Here is a 16,278-nt window from a genome sequence, read left to right as displayed (position 1 = left end):
CAGCTGTATCCACCAATGGTTTGCTCAGAAAAGCTGGAACTGACTCGCTGTTTTCTTCTGCAAGGAGGGAGAACCCACTTCTGCTAGCTACTGCTTTCTCCATGGGGCTGGGAGGAATGCATTTATTTCAGAGGACGGATTTCTTCAGCCTTGATAGGAGGTACAAAAGCTTATATACTTGGCTACTGGGGAAAGGCAGTTAGCAGCAATGCCTCCTTTCTATATTTGCTGTAAAGCAGGAAGGCCTGCTGCAATTTTGAATAGCATCAGCAGACATACCCACAGCAGAGGCAACCAGGGTCTAAATTGCAAGAGGGGAATACCTCCTGCTAAGCCAAACAAGGTGTCTTCGTGTTAATGTGGCAGATCTCTAATTGCTTTCCTAAAGATTTCACTTTTAGCTTGTTTCAGTTCCTCTAATTTACCAGTGCTGTATCTTATTCTCATGTACCTGCCTTTTCCTACGTGTTGTCCCTTGCGCTGAGCGTGAAGGTAAAAGTGTAAGTTACAAATTGCTGCACCGAATGTTGCAGGGATTTATTCTAGGGAGTGTTAGGACTAAGGCCAGTTAACCACCATGGGAGAAGTGTTTTTAAAAAGGAGAAAGGTAAAGATAAGTTCTTGTGGTCTTGTTCAAGTAATTTTTTGCATCAGTGTTATGACCCAAATGAGAGGAAGGCTCACAGAGCTTTTGTGTGCTGAGAGGCTGGAAGGTGGTAATGTACCAGTAGAGTTTAGCCATGTACCACAGCTCTTTTCTAAGACAGACAAGATTGAATGAAAAAAAAACTGCCCAAGCAAGGGGTTACAGGCTTCTAATTTTGTCTAACTGCCACCTAGTTCTTCTTACTTACTTGCCTTTGGCAGCTAGAAGTGATTCAAACCCTCCATTGCCCATAGTGAGGCCATTATTGTTAACAAATCAACTACTTCCCTTTGTATACGCTTGGAAGGAATTTGACATTGCTGAATACTTCACTGCAGCTAAGAATGCAGCCAGTCTGAATTTCAGTTTTTTCCAGTGGTTATTGATGCTGGTTCTGAAATACCTCTAGTTTATAAGCCATTTAATTGCTTACAGTAAAAATTAATCAAAGCTCAGCTGTGGCCTGCTTTTAAGTGAAGCTCAGTTCTGCATTCACAAGGAATATAGAATACCTCATGTTAAATGAATAAATTAAAGAGATGATTTTTTTTTTTAAGCCATTAATTGTATTGATGGGCACTGGGGGATACAAGCTTACAGAAGTTGTACCAATTTGTTTTTGGAGTGTTTTGGAATTTGACATGTGGGCCAGTTGGGGACCAGACTCAAACTGTACATGTTGCAGGGTGGTGTGGTAGATGTGTTTGCATTAGGAAAGTGTGATGTGCTGGAGAAGGTACTGAGTTCTGGTGTTACCTTAGCTACTGTGAGGATTGCTTTGACTTTTCATAACAATTTCCAGGCAGTAAAAAGGAAGTACTAATGCTTGGGGCACAGGGGTGGTGTGAAGATCAACTGCTTAGTGTTTATAAAGAGCTTTGAACATGATAAATGTTATGTAAATCAGTAAATGCTGACAGACGTCATCCATCTGGGACTGATCATGAAAAATAATAAATTAACTAATTTTTCAGGCTTTAGAGGGTAAAAGGAGCACATAAAACATACAGAGCTGTGCAGGTGGCAGAGTAATTGCATTTGTGAAGTCACCTAAGATGAAGTCACATGTGAAATGAGGTTAGATTCTCTGTGTATAAGCGTTTGCCCATTACAGCATCTCACTGTTTGATGCATTTATCCCCAGCTACTTAGTGACCATCTGAAGAGCTGTATAGGAGCTCTGTTTGGCAGTGATGCCTAGCATGGGCAGAGGGCTTTGCCCCTGCAGTGTGTGGCACACAGCCACAGGTAGAGTGCTTACTGGGCTGTCTTGTGATCATCACTGTGTTCCTTTTGCTAGTGCATTTTCTTCCCTCACCTTTGGGAGGTGTTTCTAATCCTGAGGGATACCTGTTTGAGGTGGTCCCCCATTTCCACAGACCACTTCCAGCACTGGAAGTAATGCTTGCTGACTGTCTGTCTGTGGGTCGTAACGTGTTATGAGTGTAGAAGCAGAAAAGCCAGAACAAAAAGAGCATTTGCAATCTGAATTAAGATTCACAGCAGCCAGGCCATCCACTGGGCCTTGCAGAGCTGCAAAATTCTGAATATTAAAGTGTTAAACTTTAAAGAGTTGTTTTGATATCGAGGAGCTAACACTGTGAGCTCAATTACTGTTTGTCATTACCAAAACATGGCAGAGAAAAAGCAGCAAGAGGAAATATTGTTCTATACTGAAATTACCAATGGAGTTGCAATTCTGATCAGACTAGAACACCAGCTAGCCTCTGTAGCTCCTACACTGTCAGATGACTTTTCCTTCTTCTGTTTTCTAAGACTGTCTTCCTAAACATGGGCCAGATAAGAAGTATTTGTGGTTCCCCCTGGGAAGGATGAAGAAAGGTTGGGATTTACATGGTGATATTTACTGTTACAAATTGGGTAATGACAATTCCAGAAACTCAGTTCAGTAGCTCTCATCTAACTATGTACCCATACACCATTTATGATTTCCCAGCAGTTTTAGGTAATTTTTACTTCTTTCATTACCTAACCAACTACAAATTACTCTTCATAAAATTCCTACCGAAAAGCCACGTAGGCCTGGCCTTCAAGCATCAGTTGCAACAAGGAATGCATTGCCTCTCTTTAGATTTCCTGTTATACTCATTTGAACACCCAAATAGTCGAGTTTAACAGGAAAGACCAATATATTCTTCAGGAGTCCCTTTCCTCTACCTCCCCTCTCAATGCTCCCTCTCCCTGCCAAAAGTAGGAAGGCCGAATCCTGCCAGGTTTTCATCCTGTCTGGAACAGTACAGAGCTCTCTCAGCTTCCCACTTCTGTCCTGAATAGTGCCTGAACTTTGCAGGTGCCTGGAACAAGGTTCTGTGTTACACTAGAATAATATGCATTGATGAGTGCATGTGCAAAACAATGAGGCAATGGGTACCTTTTGCAGGTAGATGACATAGAAGAGAGTGTGACTTTTGGCAGCACCACCCTTAGTGCCTCTCTTGAGCTCAGACTTCCCCACTCTAGTTTTCTCCCAGTTTTGTTTACCGTGTGTGATTCTACCTGCATTATGGAGAAACAGACAACTAAGTATAAAACAAAGGTAACTGTGTTCTAACTGGGCCTTAGGTGTGCCACCTGGCCTGCTTTCCTTGGTCATATACTGGGTAGCCCTCTCATTTCAGTTCAGATTTGGTTTTATATCTGTCAGGACTTCCAATGATACTTTGGATTCTGCATGGATAAGGAGCATTAAATTCTCTGTCTGGCAGGTTTTTTTCACCTCAGACGCTGTGAGTCTTGGTTCAATGGTTTTGGTAGCTTTTCCCAAAACGTGCCCTTAGCACGTGGCTTTCCCAGGATCACACGAGCTGAGGCATGCTGCCCTGGTGTGACAGACAAACAGCCTTTGCGCTCCTTCCCTGGGGCTGAGGGGTTGATGGGAAGCACCGCTCACCTTCGCCAGCGGCTCTCTGTCACCTGAGCACCCGCTCACACCCAGACTTAGTTATAAATAGATGGCTCCAGGTGCTGCACTGATGCACTACATGCCTTTTGCAGTCTCAGCAAAGTTGATTGTGGAAGTGGAATTTGTCTTATTGCAGAAAGAGCTGTTGAAGCCACCTGGGATTTTACGTAGTGAAATTTCTTCCAGTTCTTGTTTTAGGGTGCTGTTAATGACTGCTGTCTTTGCTGCTGCTCTTTGAAATTTGGCTGTCAGGTTGGTTACTATCTTTACCATCACACAACATGCTTCTTCCTGTACAAAAAAATGCGCAGGCCGTGGCTATGGGGGCTGGAGCTGTGGGACTTTTTGTGGTGATGGCAAGGTGACCATGGACTAACTTGGAAGCAGCCACATCACAGGGGTCAAAGGCATGCACTGCGAGAGGCAGGAGGGCTGCTGTGAGGTGTGCTGGGACAGAACACCACCAGGAACTGTGCTGGTGTGTCCTCATTGACTGGAGGAGTCCTGCTTAGAAATAATTAATTTTGGAGAAAAGGAAATCCTGCTCCTGCCTCTCTGAAGAAATCATGTGTGGAGTCATTCTGGTCAGATGAGTGCTTGTGAATGGCCTTGTGGGGCAGATCTCAGGGCAGATGGTGCTTTTATGTGTAGATTTTGAGAATCATCCAAAGGAAACCTCTAAAAGTATGTAGATGGATGTTAAGGTGCCTTTATTATTATTACAATATTGTTGTTGTTGTTGCTATTACAAGTATTGTTTGAGTTGTCTAGATAGGTATTGAGATTTCCCAGAACATTTACACAACTAAAAATATTGAAATCAAGGAGAATTAGACACTTAGGTGTTTTTAGTCCTCCATAGTACCTATACCTATCTTTAAGCATCCAAATACTACCAGAAGTCTGGGGAATCAAATAGGCCATCTACAGATTAAGCAGGCTGAGAAGTAATTTTGATAAATAACAGAAACGTGATTCTGGGGGAATCTGAATAGGATTTTTTTTTTTCCTGCATCTAGAAATGACTGTAGCAGTACAAAATTTGTAGTACAAAATATTTTTTAAAAGCCCAGCCACCCAAGTGGTTTTTGTGGTAATTTGTTTCAATCAGCGGTGCAAAGAATTATTGCTATCAGTAGAAGGAATAGGCTGCTGTGCTTACATTGTTTGTTCTAAAGCAGGACAAGAGCCACACCATTTTGATGGTAGTGATTTCATCAACAGGAGAAATACACAGTCCTGGACCCTGGTCGTGTAATTTTAAAAAGCTCTCAGTTTAGCTTTAGAAATAAGCAACCAGAATGGTCTGAAATTATATATTTCCACTCTCTGTACTATTTTAACTCAGTTGGGCTCTGAGGCTATGGTCCGTGTCCTGGCTTCCTCTTGACACAATTATTGTAATTCATTATTAAACTGTTATTTGTTTTCATTCTTTACACTGTCTGGTGCTATACAAAGCCCAGCAGCTAGATTTATAGTATGGAGAGCTCTGTTCCATTACATTACAGCTTCCCCATAGTATTTTTCTTGGCATGTTCAACAACACAGTGATTTGGGTATTTAATTCCTTACATGCTATAGATTAACCCAAATCTATGTGCTGCTTTTAAGTATTTCCTGAGCTTAGCAGTTTTCCTAACCTGAACTGCAATCCAAGTACAAAGTTCTATAATTATTTCAGCGCTTGTAGCCAAAATACTGTATCCAAGCACTGTCAAATTTGGACGTTCGTTACAAGTCCAAAATGGCCTCTGCATCTCATTTTTGTGAAGTTCATCTTGTTTTCACCTGCCAACAAACTACTTGAGGAATAGGTGAACCATTCTGTTCGCTGGGTACCATTTCATCTCTTGGAGACTTAAAAACATCTGTCAGAGTGGCTGGGATGGGACTTGTAAGTTATGTGCCCTGTACCTGGCACAACTAATGGCAAAGACTGAAGGGAAGCTCTGCTGTTGTTCTCTGCTGCCCCTGCTATCACTGGTCTCAGTGAAGATAGCGGTGTTCCCACATGCAAGGTACGTGCAATCTAGCCTCCATCTCATCTTTAAATATATTCACACTTGTTTCCTCCCAGCTCTTAGCAGGACTTGCACTCAAACATCTTACTGACAAATCCAAACCTTGGTGGTATTGCAGACCTTTATTGTCTATTCATACATTTTCTACCATTCCTTACCTTACTCCTTCCGTTTGTAAACCGCTCCCATTTCCTTGCTGCCATCTCCTCCTACTGCTGCTGTTTCCTACTTTTTTCTCCTACGCTACAGACTCCCCCTACTCCCCTCCCAGGCCCTTCCTGTTTACTCCTTTCCTTTGTCAGGTTTCTCCATTAATATCCCTTTTATTTTCACTTTCTTTTTATTCTTCCTGCCTTCCTTCTCCCCCTCTCCCTTCTCTTTTCCATGCTTCTTCTCTTTCCCCACACTCGTTCCTTGAAGCCTTTGTATTGATGTCCTCTTGAAGCTCATTCTTTCTCTGTCTTAATCTACATTCCTGTATTCCACACTTGTAATTCTCTTTGCTAGCCAAGATAAGCATTTGTCCCCAGGAAATGTCCCTGTCCAGGCATGTCCCTACAACCCTTTGTTTTCTTCAGCTTTTGTAATTCTCAGCGCACCTGTGTGCCTGAAGAAGCCATTCATCAACACACAGAGGCAGGCAGCTTCATCAGAGTGAGCTCTCTGCACGTGAATGTGCCTCCACTATCCGTTCTTCTTTCATCCACAGAGCCTCTGAAGGAGCCCTTGCTGGCACGAAGGCAGAGGCTGCAGGACACCGACCCGTCCCTCCTCGCTCATCTTCTGTCAGAGCACGCAGATCTCTGTCTCTGCAGTACGTGACTTTCTGCTGCTGGAAATGCACTGGGATTCCAGGTATGTATGTTTCAAAGCCACTGTTGTTCTGGTATGGTATGATACGACGTGAAATGACAGTCCACAGGATACATGAGCCTCTTGGAAGAAAGATTGATACTTGTCAGAGTTTCCCTGCCTCAGTTTTCAGAAGCTGTTGTTTATTTCTGGAGGTCTCCAGGCTTACACTCAGACCGTGCCATGATTTAGTCCTCACATTGCTTTGCTGTCCTTCTTGGCCTCAGGTTTTGCAGTTTAATGGTACAGTTACCTGTCAGGGCAAGGACTTCACATGGGAGCTGTGAATTGCAGATGAACTTTTACATTGTGTGAATGGGTGACCTTCAGTCTTCCCTGAGCACCTCGCTGCCTATGAGAACACCTGTGTACAGAGTTTGAGTCAGAACTAATCAGAGTTTTGTGAGCTGTCCCAGCTGCTCACAGCTAACAACAAAATGTGCAGGCAGCAGGCAAACGTAATTATTCCTCTTGAAAGAGGTCTGAATGGCAAAAGAGCTACAGAGCTGCTGGTCTGCAGATACGGACAAAAAGCTACAACTGGGCTAAGTTGTGTTCATGTTTATCCACAACCATGGGTGAAGAAACAAACTGTTTTTATTTTCCACTAGGAGGGCATAATCAAACAAATGCTCACCCGTTGCAAGAGCTGCTAAAGGTAAGATGTTTTCAAACTCCATTTGTCCATTATCCCCCAAAACTGCCGTTCTCTCCTGCTGTGCACAGAGCTGTGGTAGGTGGTGGGTTCTGCACAGGCATAAAAGTTGGAGGCAATACTCCTGGCACTTTGGCTACAGGCCTCTTGGAAAAAATATCCTGTTCGTGTAAAGCGCTTCCACATTTCTGTGCACGCAGTAAACGTAGTGGACTGAGTTTTATCTCTAGTTTGAGTCTGCTGACATGCATTAAGAAGTCTGTGGTTTTTCAGGAGGAGCAATGTTTTGTCTTGTTTGTCTGCTCTGGCTTTGGAACAGAGTTGGTATAGTTTGGGTACACTCAGAAGACTGTGGCTTTCCTACAGACTTCTGCACGGTGATTGAACTACAAGTTGTGGGGGCACTTAGACACTTACTAGACAATAGCATTAGAGCTGTTTGGAAAGAAGGAGGGAAAGAGCAAAAACCATTTCTTTGTGTACATGAGGGGGTTCCTCATAGTTGGCTTTTCAAAAGAAATTTTTCAGCCACCATGGAATGGCAGGTGGAAAAAAACAGCCTAACCAAGTTCTTTCTTCTGTTCTCCCAGTTCTTTGACCAACACCTGCTCAAACTTTGGCTTTGCTTGATATTATTCCTTGCTGTGCACCGTTTCTATAGGGCTGGGTTTAAGGAGATTTCCATAGGGTAGCATTAGCGCGATCAGTGGGAACTCTGCAACTTCCTGCACAGCCCATAATACGTGTTGTTCCTGGTACACATAAGTAAAAACAAGAATTGCAGCTTCTATGTGAGCTGCAATACGAGTGGCCCATTTTCAAGAGTCTGTCTTTGATCAGTCATGGGCTAACATGGTGACTGTTACCAGCATGGCTGCCCTCTGGGACTGCTGCTGGTGGGGCACAGAGCAGGCACGTCTGTGCTGTTTGCAGACACACTGGGCATCTTTTTATGATATCATACACAAGTAGCAGGCAGAGTATGTGCTGTGAGCTCTGCCAGCCCCTGCCAGGGCACGCTGTGAGGCCACCTGTGGTGTGAGTGTGTTATTGCTGCCCAATGGCACCCGCACATGGTGCTGCTGTGGCTGTCGTGTGGTTTTCCTGCCATCTCTATGAGTGGTTGTCCTGCTGGGCAAACTTTCCAACGTGGATAGAAATGATAGAAATGTATGTTTGCACATCAAAATAGGCAATTTATTTGACAAACAGGCACGGAGGTGTCCAGTTATCCCTTTTGCTTATGCAAATACAAGTTTTCCCAGGCACGACAGCTGTGCCAGCACAGTGATTATTTCCATAAGGTTATCAGATTGTTATCAGGAGGGGACGTGCCTTGTAATAATGCTCAGGAGCATTTCTGGGGCATGGCTGGTGCTGATGTGGGAAGTGTATTGACAGCCTCATAGCAGTTAGGCTCACAGCTGGAGTGGTGCAGAAGGTTCAGCATAGCACCTGGCACCGAGGCCAGCTGGGGGAGGGGTTGTGACCGGTGGCCACTCTGTCTGGAGAGTCTGAGGCTGGGATGTGCATGAAGCCTTCCTGCCCTGCTACTTTGAGCAGCAGAGCTCAGCCAGGCCCCGAAGATACAGGAAACCCTGGGGCATAGGTTAAAGCTTCAGGGCCCGGCAGGGGCCTGGCTGAACAGCACTTTGTGCCTCACCTGGGGTGGGTTGGTAGAAGTTGTGCTCCTACAAGGGCCCAAAGCATGGTCAGCTCCTGCGGGCATTGCAGACCCTTACTGCAATACCCCGCTGCAAATTCGTTGCAAAATGTTTGAGACCGCTATGCAATCCCATTCCAGGCCCACAGTGCACAGTGGTGCACTCCCTTGCCAATCCCATTGCAAGTCCATTACAAAACTGCACAGAGTTGCATAGCACTGTGGACCCCTTTGCAGGGCCACCGGTGCACAGCATCACAGACCCCTTTGGCGGACTCTATTGCGCAACGTTGCACACGCCTTTTTAGGGCCCCCCTGCCGGACCTCTCGTAGGACCTCCAATGCACAGCACTGGATGACCGCCACTGCAGGACCTCCCTCCATCGCACGGCGTCGCGGGACCCGCCGCTCCAACGGCGCAGCACGCCGCGGTACGCGCAGTTGCAGGACCTGTTGCGCACCCCAGCAGGGGCCCCCGGCGCGCAGCGGCGCGCAGCACCGCCCGCCCCTCCCGCGGGCTCCCCTATGAGGTCAGCTCTCGCGGAGGCCCCGCCCGCCGCCCCGCCCGCCTCCCTCCCGCCCGCGGCCGCAGGGGGCGGCGGGCCGCGCTCCGCCCCGCGGCCGCCCCGCTCCCGCGTTCATTTCATTCCTCCCCTCATTCCGCGCATTCTTCGCATCGCTGGCGCCGCGCAGCCCGGCCGGGAGCCCGGCCCGCCCCGCCGCCGGCCGGGCAGCAACTCAGCCTCCGAGGGCTCCGTCCGCCGGCCCGCGGCCACCTACCGCCGCGGTATAAATAGCCGAGCGGCGGATCAAAAAACAGGCGCGGGGCCGCGGACGGCCGGGGCGGCCCGGGGGGCGGCGGGCGAAGTTCGCCGGCGGTGCGCGGAGGTAAGCGGGGCCGGGGCGGCGCGGTGCGGGGGGCCGGCGCCCCGCAGGTGCCGGGCGGGCGCGAGGGAGGGAGGGAAGAAGGGAGGAAGGGAGGCGGGCGGGGGCCGCCGCGCGCGGGGGCAGAAGTTGCGTCCCGCCGAGTTCGTGCCGCCGCGGGGCCGCGGCCGGAGCTGCAACAGGCGGCTGCCGCCCGCACTTAGCGCCTGAGTCACCGCGCGCCAGCGGCACGCACACACACGCGCACACACACACACACACACACGCACGCACACCGCCGCTTCGCACCGCTCCGTGCCGCTTTGCACCTATTTATCCGCGGGAAGTTGGCGGCTCGCGCTCCGCAGCCCCCGGCCGCGCGCAGCCCCTCGGGGATGGAGGCAGCGATGCCGCTCTCGCCGCCGCGTCTCCTTCTCCGCCGCCGCTTCGTCGCACGTTCGAGTGGAAAATTTTCGGGAGTCAGCAGAAACGTTGTATCCAAAAAAGACAAAGTCGCGGTCGCGGCAGCGCCGAGGAGGCCGTGCCCGGAAAAGTTGCTCCCGGTAGGAGCGGCGCGGAGCGCGACCCGCGGGGCGGCTGTGCCGGGCGCTGCGGAGGGGCCGGGCCGGGCCGCCTTTGTTCGCAGACGGAGCGCGTTCAAAGGAAGTGCGCTTCCAAGGGGGAGGGAAAAGTTGGACGGCGCGGCTTCTGTGGCGGAGACGGGACGGAACGGCCCCTCGGCGGCCGAACGAGGGCGGCGGGGAGGGTCGGGCCGGAGAGGGCTCGGCGGAGCTCCACGCCGTTACCGAGTCGCGCTCCCGCCTCGGCCCGGCGCTCCCCGGCCGCGTTTCTCCGCCCGGAGCGCGGTCGGGCTGCGCCGGTACGGGGTCGAAGTACTTCGGAAACAATGAAACGGCGGCCGGCCGCGTTCCTCGGGAACGCTACTAACTTATGAGAAACCGGCGGCCGCCTTCGATAGCGGAAGCGAGGAGCGGCCCCGGAGCCTCCCGCGCTCCCGGGGCTCCGGCGCTGCCGCCCGGGGCGAGGCCGAGGGCGCGGGTCGCTGCCGTTCCCGACGGGAAGCCACGCGGCCGAGCCCTGGGGCGGCCGCGTGCCGACGGGGCCGTAGTGCCGCCGAGCGGGAGCCTGTTTGCTTTCTCTCGGCGCCGATAAAGTTGGCTGCTTAGCGGTCTGACGGAGCTGGGCGAGCGGATAGCGGGACGTCGGGAGGCGGGCGGCCGAGCGCCGCTCGATGCTCCCGGCGTTGTCGTGGCGCGTTGGGCGTTTGCAGAGCGAAGCGCTGCGGGATGGCAGCTCGTAGGGAACGCTCGGCCGGGCGGTACCTGCAGCTGGGTGCGGAAACGAGCGTGGTTACGGTTACGTTAAGGGCTTAATTGAAATTAATGTACGATCCCGGAGTGGGAACGTGTGTGTGTGATGCGCGGTGCGTTCTGTCTCTATAAATAGTTGGGGAATACCGTTACAGGGAGATTGGGTTGTACCGCGGCAAGACGGGGCTATCAAGAATGACACAAACCTGTAGATTAAATTACTTGTTGGGGGTGGGAGGGGGGTGGCGTGTTTGTGTGTGTGCGTAGTTATCCGTGTGGGCACACGCTTTATTTGGGAACAGAAACGCAGGAATTAATACAGTGAATGTTCCTAAAGCGCAAAATGGAGCGTTTTGTGCGCGGATTCCGTTCTAAGCTCAAAACTTCTCAAAATCGACTTTGGGATGTGATTTTGACCAAAGGTCAGCTTTCAGGCCACATTTTCTTTCTGCCCCTGCGCCCAAACGGTGCCTTTTCACACGGCGCTACATGCTGTTAGCTCAGTAGGGCAACTGTGATGTGTCTGCTGCAGCTTTCTATCATTTGACCAAGCAGAAATTCTGGCTACTAATGATTTCTTTTTGTTTTTCTTCTTAAAAGTCCAGAAATACTTTTTGGGAAATACTTTGCTGCTGAGCACACGTTAGGTGTATTCTGAGCATCGATTTTTACATGGACTGCTTCGGTGAAGTAAAGCTCATTTGCTTCTGCACACAGGAAAGTCTGGCAACAGCTTTCGAGTGGAATTATGGTTTTATATTCGGTGCTGAGCGGAATGTATGTGAGCAGCAAAGCAGGGGAAAAAATGTTGATTTGATATGAGTCTTAATAAAGACAGCCTCTGCTTAAAGGAGTTTGTTTTTTTAGCTGTTTTATTAAAAAAAAGAGCAGCAGAAACTTAATTATGAGCCAGAACCTCGTGAGTTTCCAGCTGAGAAGGGCTAGTGCGTTGTGATGCGCCTGGGGTAACTTGTAACTGGCGTTTGGTGGTGGGGGTGCAGGATGGTGCCCTGCTGTTGGGTACTGCTCAAGCGGTTTTCAGGCTTTGTTTGGCCACGCCTGAAAAAGTTAAGCTCAGTTAAGTCACATGCAGAGGAAGAAAGGATTCCTCCTTCTTTTTAAGTGACCCGCGTAGATAACGCTGTCAGCAAACGTTAAAGATATAGTGCAGGCACAAGTGTGAGAAGGGCTTCTGGAGCTACAGAGACATTCTGGCATGTTTTGTTTAATAAAAACTGAAAGGTAAAAATATGTAATTGTGTTATGACATAACTGTAGTTTTTAATGTATGACTAGCATGGCTACGGCGTTGGAACAACTTCAGTAGAAGTAACCTGATTTTATGAGAAGATTGTTTCCGAAACATGAAGATACTGCGTACGGTTCTGAATGTGTGTCTGTGAGATTATCTTCAGAATACAGGCGTGCATCTCTGTTTTCCCATCCACTATTTCTTGTTGAAGTTAATGTTCCTGTTGTATCTCAGCAGAGATGGTTTAAAAACTGCCCGTCGTTCTGAAGCGATCGGCCTTATTCAGAAAGCAAAGATTTGCTCGATCCAATCCTTCCTCAGGTTAAAGTGACGGAGATGACTCATACGAATAAACATTCACGGGATCAAATACGAAGATATTTACAGTGTATGCTTTATGTACACGGTTAGCATGATATTTGATGCCTAAAGAAGGACACGGCTGCTGTTCTGCATCTTTGATTAAAAAGAGTATCAAATCCCATCTACGTGCTTTCCTCAGGTTTTGGTAAGGAGACTTGTTTGCTGTCTCACTTCTGATCTATCTGAAGCTTACAGGCACGATTCTAAGTTTGTTGCTGGTCCCATTTGTGCTCTTACAGCATGTGCACACACGAGGTGTGGGCTGGCTGCCTGCTGCTGCCTGTTGTGAGCACTGGGACTTCATGCAGAAGGCACTGAGTTGGCTGCAGTCGGGGTGCAAATTGGCCCTTTAGACTTCATTTTGAAGTTCTCTTTGGAAGGAGCTGCTTTAAAACACGAGAGAAACAGTAGCTGCTGCTTTCTGGGAGCTGAGATTTAATTACCGCTTTGTCCCCGTGCGGCACCTCGCCGGTAGTGCCCAGCTGTTCTGTATTCCTGAACTATGATTATTTACTATTGAAAAAAAGTTAAATCAAAATTTTAGAGCTGTTAGGAGGTAAATGATCTCCCTGAGAGTAAGTGCTGATGGGGGCTGTGCAGCAGTTTATACGAGCACCGCATAATTTACGTCGTATCCTGTGATATATGGATGGATGGTGCTACTCATTGTAAAGCCAGCCGACTCTGAGCCACCCAAAGACACGTTTTTAGAAGAAAAATCTCGGCAATAAATTCCCACTTCATGTCCGTATCTTGCTCTCTGTTCTTGCACAGAGCTCCTTTCGGTTTTTGCGCATGGAACAGGGATGGAATAATATTTCCTGGAATAATGCTCTGTTGTGTTTTAATGGTTGCTCATTCCCAATGCCTAAGAGTGAGAAGTTGCAGGCTGCGGTCCTTTGAGGCACCAACGTGAAACCTGCCTCTGCTGTGTGGCATGGAGCTGAGGCGGGACGTGTCCTATGCCAGGCCTGCCTGGTTGCAGTGCGAAATGGCGGTGCTGCCATGGGAATTGCCATGCTGTTGGTGTGCCCCTTGTGGCTCCCTGCGTCGATGCGCATTCGGCAACTTTTATGCTATCTTTGGTTATTAAAGTTCCCCCAGAACTGCAGTCGTTTTCATACTCGCTGAACGAAGAGTGGAGGGGAAGGAGGTAAGGATCCAGGGTCTGCTTCCCAGCAGTGAATGCGGGGCGTCTTGCTGAGGAGGTCCATGAATGTCTCCGTGAGCAGCCCGCCATGTGCGCAGGCCCTTATTTGTTAGCTGGGCTTCTGCACGTTCCATCAAGAACGCATGGAGAATCCACAGGGCTCACGAGGGGCGGTTAGGCACTCACCCAGCTGGGGCATGGCTGCGGCCCCACGTCCCGCTCCGTCAAGCACGTTGGGTTGGCGCCTGGCCCGCGGAAGGCGCACCTCCAACTTGTCCTTCTTTGTCTCCTAGCCCTTGCGGTGGTTCCTCCTGCTGCACCTTTCTTGCGGCCCTCGCTCAGCAGCCATCTCTGAAGCTGTGAGTCGCAGATAGGCCGAGTGCTGGCGGGTCAGAAGGTAGAGTGTGAGACTGGGGGAAGGGAGGCCGGCCTGGGACTGTGTGTGAAGCTATTAAAGCGCTATTGACTGGGAATCTGAAACAATGACGAGTGCTGTTGTTTTTACAGATACATAAACTGAAAACTGCTGCTAATGATGGGAAATGTTAATTATGTGAGAACATATTGAACTTATATTCTCTGGCATGAACTTTTTTTAAATGCATCAACTGTGCTGCCTTTTATGTGCACAGCTTTCTAATTATCATAATTCAGTACAGCTCTGGCTTTTGGAAAGAGTTCAAGTGCAATCTCAACTTAACATGAAAGGAGGTTTTTTGTTTTTTTTTTGTTTTTTTTTTTTAAACAGAATGTTCAAGAACAATTTGAAAAGATAATCTAAAAATGCTATGTCCTTAGCTGGGTTTAACTCGGAAAAGAAATCTGTTCCCATAACTGCCTATCAAAGCAGAACACGTTATTAGAACTATCTTTATTTTCCTCGTTACGTCTTTCACAGTCCTGCAGAACACAACTAAAAACATCTTTGCAAAGCAGAATGCCTGGATATATCCATTGACAATTTTAATGTTGTCTTTTTAATTTTGAGTGGGTTGCTATATTGTTAGCACGATTCTTTTTTTGTTGTGGTTTTTTTTTTTTTTTTAATGTAGTGTGTAGGTAACAAAGATTTCATTTGCTTAAATGAAGCAGGAGGAAAAATGTCACGATTCTTCTGGTATTAACCAGTGGTGTTTCTGTACCGTATTAAAGCCCTACTGCAAATCTTCTTTATCTGTCAGTATTGACACCTTGCCTTCCTGGAGATGGAAGGAGTTGTAAATACCACATAAATACCAGTTCTTTATAAAGCTTTCACAAGTTGTTTTTAGTTTTAAATGAGGGGAAGATAGCTTTCGTTTAACTCGCGCTTGAATTTTCGTTTCACAGATATTTTTTTCATGCGATCCAATCGTTAGTTGTTTTTTCCTTTTTCTTTTCCCCGTGTTTCCTGTCTTCCAGCCGAAAAATAATCAGATTTTTTTTCTCATACTTGTCTTTCTCCCTCACTACAGTGCGTGCTACATTTCCAAAATGCAAAGAAAGCCCCAGTGAAACAAAATGACTTCATTTGAGCTGGCACTTAAGAGCAGAATTCACTTCCATAGTGCTGAAATAAAAGAAGCCAAGTGTTTTAAATAGCCACTCCCCTAGGCCAGAGTGTTTTTAGAAAAGCTCATTGTCTAGATTTGAGCTGTAGCAGTATGCCTGCCGCTGTTAAATCTCCCAAAGCAGACAGCTCGATTTCTAAAGTTGACATCTGGTTTACTCTTTGTTCACCTGTTTAAAAAAAAAAAAAAAAAAAAATGCAAATAGATGAGTGTGCCATTGCCCCGGAGCTCTGCAAAAAAAAAATAAAACTGCTGTTGACAGTTTGTCAAATCGTGCTTCCAGTCTAAGACTGCAGTAGCCTATTGTTATGCCAGCAACAGGCAACAGAAGTTGTGGCACCATATGGCTAGTATATGCGTCAGATAAGCTATCTGTTAATTTAGCTTATCAGTACCGTTTTGATATGCTTCATGTTTGAATCACCAACCCTTATGGCCTTGGGTATTTTTGGAGCCAAATTATGCCTTAGCATTGTAGGCATCGCAGTTATTCCCTTGGTGGAATCTCTTTCCTTTCGTTCACCTCATGGTGCCCTGAGCAGTGGTGTTTATTTCTGCAATTAGCTGGCATGTTTTTCACACGGTTGTCTTTCTGTTGGGAGACTGTAGTTCAGGAATGACGCTTTGGTTTTGGGGGAAGAAAACATTGAGGCAGACTTCGGAAGAAAAGGTAAATTCATAGAGGTTTAATGGATCAAAGCATCTGTTAGACGTATCTCCGTTAAAACATACAGTGTTTGGAGACAAACATTTATTAATGACACAGGAAATCTCACTCATATGTAATGTTCTGGCATTATACATATGTACTTTTTGTCCCAGAGTTGTTTTACAGTTAAAAAAAAAAAAAGGCAAAGTTCTGCAAACAGCTGCGTTTTCCACATTGCGGATTTCACTTTTATTCTTTCAACAAATTAACCTTAATGAAGAATTGCATCCCTATATCTGGTGCCCATTAATCTTCAATTTTATTTTACTTTTTAATTTCAGTTCATTTCACAGCCA

General features: G+C 47.5%; 2 protein-coding genes across 9 annotated transcripts in view; both read left to right on the top strand.

Moving 5' to 3' along the window:
• Positions 1–9,165, top strand: LOC149917727 (uncharacterized). Its single transcript, XM_090140410.1, has 4 exons — positions 1–160; positions 6,303–6,448; positions 7,057–7,103; positions 9,072–9,165. Exons 1-4 carry the CDS (start codon positions 102–104, stop codon positions 9,120–9,122), a joined length of 303 nt encoding a protein of 100 aa, XP_089996536.1. The 5' UTR covers positions 1–101; the 3' UTR covers positions 9,123–9,165.
• A 229-nt stretch (positions 9,166–9,394) lies between these two features.
• The window catches only part of TEAD1 (TEA domain transcription factor 1), a 142,502-nt gene continuing 135,618 nt past the window's right edge, over positions 9,395–16,278 (top strand). For 2 of the 8 annotated variants that reach the window (XM_031613956.2, XM_090140406.1), the window contains exon 1: positions 9,397–9,651. The gene's annotated coding sequence lies outside the window, so the exon portion shown is untranslated. Of the gene's footprint in view, positions 9,652–9,895; positions 10,191–14,040; positions 14,121–16,278 lie in introns of those variants that run through there. The other 6 variants (XM_090140408.1, XM_090140407.1, XM_090140403.1 and 3 more) reach the window with 5 other exon arrangements.

This window comes from Phasianus colchicus, chromosome 5 (assembly GCF_987193195.1).
Source record: "Phasianus colchicus chromosome 5, bPhaCol1.hap1.1, whole genome shotgun sequence".
NCBI classification, from domain to species: Eukaryota; Metazoa; Chordata; class Aves; order Galliformes; family Phasianidae; genus Phasianus; species Phasianus colchicus.
The sequence above is the reverse complement of the archived record's forward strand: the minus strand, read 5'-3'. Positions and strand labels throughout refer to the sequence as shown.